Below are 10,294 nucleotides of genomic sequence, written 5' to 3'. Positions count from 1 at the left end.
AAAAGATACAGACACTCACTACAAGCTATGTGCATGTATGTACACACATGTCTACATATGACGTCAGAGCATGTGAAATGTGTTGAAGGCTGTACATGCAGTTGAGGACACAGATGCTCCCTGGATAGAGGGGTGGACACTCCTGTGAATAGGCAGGAAGCCTGGCCATACTGAGGAGAGGAAACCGGGCACATGTGAGAAGCTCATAGTCCTGCTTTATGTCAATTATACATGAGAATAAGAAAATATAGAAAATTACATGAAGATGAAAATGGAAAATAACATAAAGGACATAGCAGCTGCTCAGCTCCATTCACTGCCCCCCATCCTGAGGGCACACAGCCCAGTGACTCCAAATCTCCTGAGGCTTCAAAAGGAGCTGGGAATCTGGATTTTCATGTGAAATCAAACCACTGCAGCCACCAACACTTAGGGAAGAGATAATACTGATTCTACACCATCTCTTCCTGAAAACACTGTGACGAAACACCAAGCACATCCCTGGACCACCTGCAGTACAAACTGGTTTGCACCCCTGATCTGCAACAAATCAAGCTTGCATGTGCTGATGTCCAGAATGGGGTGGGGCCTTCTGGGTCCTCTGTGAGGGGGAGGGTGACAGGTAGCAGGCATGGATTGAGTGTGCCATGTTCCAGGCCCTCTGATGGGTCCTTCACATGCTTTTATTCATTAAATGACACAAAGCAGGGATTAATTCCATTGCAAATATGGGGAGACTGAGGCTCTGATGAGTAACTTCCCCAGTATCTTCCACCTCTAAAGTATCTCCTTCAGGCCCCACCCCTCCCTGAAACTCTGAGTGTCCATCTCACCTCCTTCTCCTTCCTTTGTCCAGGCCATGACCTTTCTGGCTCACTGTCTTCCAGTCCACAAGCCTGGCTGCTGGACAGGCAGGACTCAGCCACATCTAGGCTGTGTTCTGATTGGGGCACCATGTCCAAGCTCACAGATGAGAGTGGAGGAGGGGTTGCTGGGGAAGGTGAAAGAAAGTGAAAGTGAAGTCGCTCGATCATGTCCAACGCCAGGTTCCTCCGTCCATGGGATTCTCCAGGCAAGAATACTGGAGTGGGTTGCCATTTCCTTCTCCAGGAGATCTTCCCAACCCAGGGATTGAACCCAGGTCTTCTGCACTGTAGGCAGATGCTTTACTGGAGGAGGGGTTGCTGGAGAGACTCAGTCAAATCTCTCACTTTTCAAGTGGGGGAAACTAAGGCCCAGAGAGGTCACAGGCCTTACCCAGGATCATCCAGCTGGAATCCCCATGCCTCTCCTTCTCCAACCCTCCCTTTGTGGCATTAAAAGTTTCCAAAGTTCTCTTGTACTCCTAGGTGGAATTGTAGATGAGTTCTTAGAATTAGGTGGGGATCAAATTGGGGGGTAGGAGGCATGACACCCCAGATTCCCTCACAGCAATGCCCCTCCCCACCCTGGCAGTGCCCACTGGGAGGCCTGCAGGCTCCAGGGCTCCACTGCCAGTTGGGGCTGAAGGAGTTTTGTGAGTCCAGGGAGGTTCTCAAGGTTTGCTCTGTGTTTCTCTTTCCGCCTCAGCTTGTCCCAGGATTTATTATCAGCAAAGGTGACAAGGCCCCTGATGGCAGGAAGCTGGCTGGGGCTCAGGGTGCTGGCCCTTCAGACCTGGGGGCCTCTCAGCAAATAGTCCCTTGGAAAGAGGGCAGCTGTCCCTGAGGAGGGGGCAGGCTGGGAGGGGCCTCACTCCCCCCACACTGGACCCTGAAGGAGCCCATGTGAGCAGGACTGCAGCCCTGGATAGAGGGACTGTCTTGGGCAGGTGACCTGGGCAATTCCATGGTCTCCAGGGTCCCTGCCACTCTGGCCACATGTCCCTGTCACAGCCTTGAAACCCCTTTAGGCCCCTGTTCTCTTGTCTCAGTTCCAGTCCAGGCCCCTCCTCCATGGGGAAGGTTGTCTCCATGCCTGCATCCCTTCTGGGTCAGAAGACCCCTACTGGGCTGCCTCGGGGCCCCTGGGACCCTGGGATCCCCCTAGTCATCTCCACTCTGCCCCCCCACCCCCACCCCAGTCCTGGGCACATCCTCAGAGCTATCACCTCCCAGGGGTCCTGCAGGGGCCTCCTCTTTCAGCTCCTGCCCTTAAAAGGGGGTGATCATCCGTCCATTCGCACCCCCTCCCTGGATGCCCTGAAAGACTATATATCAGCCTCAGACACAGCATCCTTGTTCATTTCTAATCCCTTCTTCCCAGCTTAGAAGCTGCTAACCAGTCTCCCAGGCCAGGAGAATCCTCACAGGTAGGAGTACACCTAAATCTTTCCAGACTCCCATCTGGATGGCAGCTTTGGAGCTTCAGAGCCACATTATATTAATTTATTCTGTTTCCTCCATGACGCCCCACCTTGGAGTCATGCTGGGTTGAAGTCTCCCTTCCCCAGTGGGGAAGAGTCACATGTGAAGGCAAAGTTGGGATAGGGGATTCAGAATAGTCCCTACTTCCCACATCATCTTGTCCTCACGGCCTTGCTCTCACCCCATGGCTCCTCCCTGTTCACTTCTGAAGCTGCCCTCCTCTGGTGGGGATGTGTCCCTCAGATGGCAGCTCCTTTTAGTGATGCTGCAGGGAGGACAGGCTGGGACACTGTGTCTTCAGGTTGCTGTGGAAGGAGGCCGTGGCCCTGAAGGCGTGTCCTTGGTCCCAGAGCCCCGATCTTTGGTCCTGGGCTCCCACCCATGGGCCCTGATGACATGTGGGCTGTAGAGCAAAGTGCTCAAACCATGGCTTTGACATTTTTATCTGTGTTCTCATTCCTAACCTTCGACCTTGGGGAAGGCACCTGAGTCTCTCAGCTAACCCTCATCAATACATGGGAGTAGCCATAGAATCCACAATCCTTTATCTTTATCTTTGGGCTCAGGTATGCTCTAGAGCTCATAATTTTTCAGCTTCAAACAGATGACAAGGTACTTCTCTATAGAACATAGCATCACCCTAGAGTCTGAAAGCACCTTTTAATGAAACACATTAGTGTTTCAGCAACTGCAGTCTGGAACATCAACAATAAATGATGTAAATAATGACCATAAATTGTCTCATCTATATTTTGATCAAATTTGCTTACCAAATAATTTTTTAAAATCTTTTTCAATTTGGAGAGACTTAAAGTTTTCAGATTGAATATAAGGACTATTTTGCCTTTGGTCCCCATCGATAATTTCACATAGCACAAGAGGTCCAAAATGTTAATGGTTTGAGGCCAGATCCAACCCAGTTTGGGATAACACAGGTTTCCTGACAAGGTCAAGGGTGATGAGTGGGGAATATAATCCTGGAGTGGTTGTTCTGTTATCCCAGGTGTCTGAGCCACTGGTTCTAACTCCACAGATCCCAGGCCTCAGCCATCACAGGACTCTGAGCCTTTTCCAGGAATCTGACTTAATTCACCTCCAGAGCCGGATCTTTCTCTGATGGGTCCTCAGGGAAGACGACTGCCGTGTTGGTGACTATGACCTGCTTGACCATCACAACACCATGTTCTTCAGGGTGACATCTCGAGACAAGGTGCCTTGGACGTCATGTGCTACCTCCTCCGCCTACCACAGCTCTTCTGCACCTGCATGGCCTTCTCCCTTGTGGTCGACATGGGCATCCTGAGGGGGGCTGTAGGTAACTGGTCCATGTCCATCTGGTGCTTCTGTTTTGCCATGACCCTCATCATCTCCATTGTAGAGCTGTGTAAGCTCCAGTCCCGCTTTCCTTTCTTCTGGTACAACTTACCTGTCATCTATGCCTGCTACGCTGCCCTCCTCTGCCTCTTGGCCTTCATCATCTATGCCACCACTCATGTCCATTTTCTGCCTTATGGCCCTTACCGGGACCGAGCCATCACAGCCACTGCCTTCTCCTGTGTTGCTTCTGTACTTTATGCCATGGAAGTGGCCTGCTTGTGGCAGTACTATGAGCTCAGTGAGACCCCCTGCTATGTGCACACCATGCCAGGCCTGCTGAAAGTGCTGGAGACCTTTGTGGCCTGTCTCATCTTCACCTTCCTTAGCCATACCTCCCTGTACCTGCACCAACCGGCCCTGGAGTGGTGCGTGGCCGTGTACTCCATCTGCTTCTTCCCAGCAGCCCTGACCATTCTGGGGAACCTGATTGGATGGGAATACAGGCTGCCTGTGACCTTGACCATTTTGCAGTTTTTGCTGACCCTGATCTCTGTCCTCCTCTATGTCAGTGCTCTGGTCCTCTGGCCGCTCTACCAGTTCAATGAGAAGTTTGGTGGGCAGCCCCAGCGATCTAATTATATGGACTGTATTGATGGGCTCACCTATTACATTTGCACCTGGGATGAGGAACTGGCTGTGGCTGTCCTGACAGCCCTCAACCTGCTGATATACGTGGCTGACCTGGTGTACTGGGCCCACCAGGTTTCTGTAGGGACTGAGGATTAGCATGGGGACTCCTGATCCTCTCTGATTACCGGATGCATATTTACCAAGCTCCGATGTCCTCTTCCTGTCTCTTCTCTCTCCCTACTCACATCCTTCCCCATTTATCTCACTCTCTTTTTTGTTTCCTTTTTTCCTTCTGCTCTGTCTCCCCCCTGTTTTGTGTGGTCGCCCATATCCCTGTTTTGCCTCTTTCTTTTGCTTCTCTCATCTTCTCCACATTATCTTTTTTTTTCACCCTTTTCTGGTTATCCTTGGTTGTTTTTTTTTTTTATCTCCTGTGTACTGACCACCTCTTCCCGTTTTCCTTCTCCTGATTAGAGCAGCCTGGTGTGAATGAAACTCCCACTCTAGATCTCACTTGAAAATGAGACAGGAAAGATTGGAAATAACCCAGTTGTTCATCTTTAGGATGCAAGTTAATAAACCATGGCAAAGTGCAAGAGGGAATATTTTCCAACAATGATAAGTAAATATCTCTAAGATATATAATATAAAAAGTAGTAAGATACAGGCTGGGCAATTCAAGATGATGGAGTAGAAGGATGTGTGCTCATCTCCTCCTGTGAGAGCATGAAAATTGCAACTAGCTGTTGACCAACCATTAATAGGAGGCTGCTAGAAAAAAATATATCCCACCAAAAAAGGATATCCCACATCCAAAGACAAGGAAGAAGCTGCAGTGATATGATAGAAGGGGCACAATCATGATAAAAATCACATCCCATACCTGCTGGGTGTGACCCACAAACTGGAGAACAATAATACTAAAGCAGTTCTCCCACTGTTGTGAAGGTTCTGAGTCCCATGTCAGGGTTCCCAGCTGGGGATCTGAAAAAGGGACAGGGAATCCCCAGGCAATTTGACTTTGAAGGCCAGCAGGATTTGATTATAGGACTTTCAAGGATTAGAGGAAACAAAGGAGGTTTTGGAGGTCACAAACAAAATCTTGCATGTACCATGACCCAGGGGAAAGGAGCAGTGACGCCACAAGAGATGAACCAGACTTCCTTTTAGTGTTGGAGGGTCTCCTGTGGAGGTGTGGTTTGGCAGTGGCTTGCCATGGGGACAGGGGCATGGGAGCAGGAGTCCTTGAAGGTGCTGGCATAAGCCCTCTTGGAGGTCACCGTTAACCCTACCATAGAGCTGACAGACCCAAGGGCTGGCTTGCCTCAGACCAAACAACTAGCAGGGAAAACACAACCCCACCCATCAACAAATATGTGGACCAAAGTTTTGCTAAGCATGGCCCTGCCCACCAGAAGAAGACTCAGTTTTTCCCACCACCAGTCCCTCCCATCAGGAAGCTTACTCAATCCTCTTAGCCTCATCCACCAGAGGGCAGACAGAAGAAGCAAGAAGAACACTAATTCCACAGCAGCTAGGATGAAAAGCACATCACAGAAAGTTAATCAGAATGAAAAAGCAGAGTGTTATGTCCTAGATGAAAGGACAAGATAAAACCCCAGAAAAACAACTAAATGAAGTAGAGATAGGCAACCTTCCAGAAAAAGAAATCAAAATAATGATAGTAAAGAGGATCCAGGATTTCAGAAAACCAATGGAGAAGATGGAAGAAATGTTTGCTGAAAGACCTAGAAGAACTAAAGAACAAACAAACAGAGATGAACATTACACTAGACGGTATCAATAGCAGAATAACTGAAGCAGAGGAACAGTTAAGTGACCTGGAAGACAGAATGGTGGAAATCACTGCTACAAAACAGAATATAGAAAAAAGAATGAAAAAAAAAAAAATAAAGCCAGCTTAAGAGACCTCTGGCATAACATTTAACGTACCAACATTCACATTATAGGGGTCCCAGAGGAGAAGAAAGAAAGGACTAGAGAAAATATTTGAAGAGATAACAGCTGAAAACTTCCCTAACATGAGAAAGGAAATAGTCAACCAAGTCCAGAAAGCACAGAGAGTCCCAGGCAGGATAAACCCAAGAAGGAACACACTGAGACACATAGTAATCAAACATGAAAATTAAAGACAAAGATAAAATATTAAAAGCAGTAAGGGGAAAATGGCAAATAAAATACAAGGGAACTGCCATAAGGTTATCAGCTGATTCCTCAACAGAAACTCTACAAGCAAGAAGGGAATTGTCAGGGAATGTTTAACAGGAGGATTTCTACATGCTGTTTCTCATAAATTCTCTGTTCCTTATCAGTTCCTATTCCAAGAATGAGTAGAGCTGCATGCAGCTCTCAGGACTGAAATCATGAAAAATGGTATCTGCTTGGATTTCTTTCAGTAACTCCCTTCAGTGACTCTTTTCAGCATCAGCGACCTTTTATGTATTAGACTATCCATATTGTGGCTATTGATAAAATTTCATCCTGTGTAATAGCTGAGTAATCATCTTACTAAAGATATATAAGCCTGCATTTCTGCTAATAAAATACCTTTGCTCCATCAGAGCCCGGGTCCCCGTGTCTTTCTTTCTTTCTCTCTCTCTCTCTCTCTCTCCCTCCCTCCAGCTCTCTCTTTCACTTTCTTATCATCAACTCTGGACCACCAGGTTCCAGTCTATTAAAGGACCCCAACAGGGGATGGCATGGCCGGAGCTGGTGTGGCTGTGAAGGGCCATGGTTTACTGCCACTGGCCAGCTGGGCATGGTGTTTGGCACCGGGCTTGCCTCGCCTGTTTTGGGGTGCCCAGGATAAAGGTAGTAGTGATGTTGATGCTGGCAAGCAAGCTGAAGAGTCAGCCACAACCACTGACTCCACTCGGTGGGTGTTTGTGAGAGACAGGCTGCTTGTTAAAGAGATTGCAGAACTTGAAGTTAATTTGCCTTGTACGTATAAAGTGCATTTTCCTGATCCAAACAAGCTTCATTGCTTTCAGCTAACTGTCACCCCAGATAAGGGTTACTACCAGGATGGAAAATTTCAGTTTGAAACTGAAGTTCCTGATGCATACAACATGGTGCCTCCCAAAGTGAAATGCTTGACCTGGATCTGGCACCCCAAAATTAAAGAGACAGGAAAGATATGTCTCAGTTTACTGAGAGAACATCCAGTTGATGGCACTGGCTGGGCCCCTACGAGGACACTAAAGGATGTTGTTTGAGGATTAAACTCTTTGTTTATTGATCTGTTGAATTTTGATGATCCACTGAATATCGAAGCTGTAGAACATCATTTGTGGGACAAGGAGGACTTCCAAAAGAAAGTTGAAGACTACACACTATGCAAGATGATAGGAGGAGAGGACTTCAGGGCCATGGACTGTGCATGAGAGGAGTGTCTCAAAGCAAAACTGGACTTATATCCCAGTCCTCAGCTCCCCTCAGTACCGCTGGGTCATCCGAGTCCTGTGACTATGTTGTTGTGAGGTAGAACCACTTCACGACCACCCACTGTAGCTGGAGAATTCTGCATAAATACAGCCAGAAAATGTGTCTGGGATTCTAAACAGTTGTCTGCTTACCTTAACATGTTTACTTTTTTGAAACTGTACTGAATAGGCTGTTGATGAGAATGAACTTCAGCTTCAGCATCAGTCCTTCCAATGGGTATTTAGGGTTGATTTCCCTTAACATTCCCTGGTTTGATCTCCTTGCTGTCACATGGAGCTTTCAGGAGTCTTCTCTAGCACCACAGTTTGAAGGCATCAGTTCTTTGGCATTCTGATTTCATTATAGTCCAGCTATCACCACCGCACATGTCCATTGGGAAGAGCATAGCCTTGACTATATAGACCTTTGTTGGCAGAGTAATGCCTCTTCTTTTCAACACACTGTCTACGTTTGTCACAGCTTTTCCGCCAAAAAGCAGCTGTCTTCTGATTTCATGGCTGCAGTCATCACCTGCAGTGATTTTAGAGACCAAGAAGAGGAAATCTGTTACTACTTCCACCTTTTCCCCTTCTATTTGCCATGAAGAAATGAGGCCAAATGCCATGATCTTAGTTTTTTTAATATTTAGTCTTAAGTTGGCTCTTGCACTCTCCTCCTTCACCCTCATCAAGAGGCTCTTTAGTTCCTCTTCGCTTTCTGCCACTAGAATGGTATCATCCTCATATCTGAGGTTGTTGATATTTCTCCTGCCTATCCTGATTCCAGCTTGTAACTCATGCAGCCCAGCATTTCTTGTGCTGTGCTCAGCATATAGGCTAAACAAAACAGGGTGACAGCAGACGGCCTTGTCATACTTCTTTCTCAATATTAAACCAATCATTGTTCCAGACAGAGTTCTAACTGTTGCTTCTTGACCTGCATACCGGTTCCTCAGAAGACGGGTAAGATGGTCTGCTCTTCCCACCTCTTTAAGAGCTTTCCACAGTTTGTTATGATCCATGCAGTCAAAGGCTTTAGCATGGTTAATGAAACAGAGGTAGATGTTTTTCTGAAATTCCCTTGCTCTTTCTATGATCCAGTGAATGTTAGCAATTTGATCTCTGATTCTCTTCCTTTTCTAAACCCAGCTTGGACATCTGGAAGTTCTTGGTTTGAATAATGTTGAAGCCTAGCATGCAAGATTTTAAGCATGACCTTACTAGCATGGGAGATAACTGCAATTGTCCAATGGTTAGCATATTCTTTTGTACTACCCTTCTTGGAAATTGAGAGGAGGATTGACCTTTTCCAGTCCTGTGGCCACTGCTGGGTCTTCCAGATTTGCTGATATATTGAATGCAACATCTTGATGGCATCATCCTTTAGGGTTTTGAATAGCTCTATTGGAATTCCACCACATCCACTAGCTGTATTAACAGCAGTGCTTCCTAAGGCCTACTTGACTTCACTCTCCAGAATATCTGGCTCTGGGTGACTGACCACATCATCATAGTAATACAGTTCCTTATGATCCTTTTGTACTGTTCTTCCATGTATTCTTTCCATCTCTTCTTGATCCCTTCATTGTCTACTAGGCTCTGTAGCATTTCTATCCATTATTGTGCTCATCTTTGGGTGAAGAAAGAAAAGCCTTGGAAGAAAAGCTATGACAAACTTAGCATATTAAAAAGCAGAGACATTACTTTGCTGACAAAGGTCCGTCTAGTCAAAGCTATGGTTTTTCCAGTAGTCATGTATGGATGTGAGAGTTGATCTATAAAGAAGGCTGAGTGCCAAAGAAGTGATGCTTTTGAACTGTGGTGTTGGAGAAGACTCTTGAGAGTCCCTTGGACTGCAAGGAGGTCTAACCAGTCCATCCTAAAGGAAGTCAGTTCTGAATATTCATTGGAGGGACTGATGCTGAAGCTAAAATTTCAGTACTTTGGCCACCTGATGTGAAAAACTGACTCATTGGAAAAGAACATGATGCTGGGCAAGACTGAAAGTGGAAGGAGAAGGGGACAACAGAGGATGTGATGGTTGGATGGCATCACTGACGTGATGGACATGAGTTTGAGAAAGCTCCGGCAGATGGTGATAGACAGGGAAGCCTGGCATGCTGCAGTCCATAGGGTCACAGAGAGTCGGACACGACTGAGTGACTGAACTTGGGCAAAATATTCTCTTGATATTTCCAATTTTCCTGGAGAGATCTCTAATCTTCCTCTTGCTGTTGTTTTCTTCTAGTTTTATTCATTGTTCATTGAAGAAGTCCTTCTTGTCTCTCCTAGCTGCTCTTTGGAATTCTGCATTTAGCTGGATATACCTTTCCCTTTCTCCCTTGCTTTTCACTTCTCTTCTTTCTTCAGCTATTTGTAAAGCCTTTTCAGATACCACTTTGCCTTCTTGCTTTTCTTTTCTTTGGGATGGTTTTGTTTGCTGCTTCCTGTACAATATGAAGAACCTCCATCCATGGTTCTTCAGGCACACTGTTGAGTAGGTCTAATCCCTTAAATCTGTTCATTACCTCCACTGCATATTCATAGGGGATTTGATTT

The 10,294-nt window shown here is 46.5% G+C and overlaps 1 protein-coding gene and 1 pseudogene across 1 annotated transcript; both read left to right on the top strand.

Moving 5' to 3' along the window:
• The first annotated feature begins 3,384 nt into the window (after nt 1-3,384).
• LOC120875650 (myeloid-associated differentiation marker-like) lies at nt 3,385-4,448 on the top strand. Its single transcript, XM_040257586.1, has one exon. It carries the CDS (start codon nt 3,570-3,572, stop codon nt 4,446-4,448), a length of 879 nt encoding a protein of 292 aa, XP_040113520.1. The 5' UTR covers nt 3,385-3,569.
• Nucleotides 4,449-7,012: 2,564 nt separating this feature from the next.
• On the top strand, nt 7,013-7,696 carry LOC120875361 (annotated as a pseudogene).
• Nucleotides 7,697-10,294: the final 2,598 nt, after the last annotated feature.

Source organism: Oryx dammah, unplaced genomic scaffold (genome assembly GCF_014754425.2).
Source record: "Oryx dammah isolate SB20612 unplaced genomic scaffold, SCBI_Odam_1.1 HiC_scaffold_16, whole genome shotgun sequence".
NCBI lineage: Eukaryota > Metazoa > Chordata > Mammalia > Artiodactyla > Bovidae > Oryx > Oryx dammah.
Note: the sequence above shows the minus strand (reverse complement) of the source record. Positions and strands in the feature narration are given on the sequence as shown.

Bases quoted from the DNA above. Each gene is read 5' to 3' on its own strand.
- LOC120875650 (XM_040257586.1), top strand. From the start codon at position 3,570: ATGTGCTACCTCCTCCGCCTACCACAGCTCTTCTGCACCTGCATGGCC.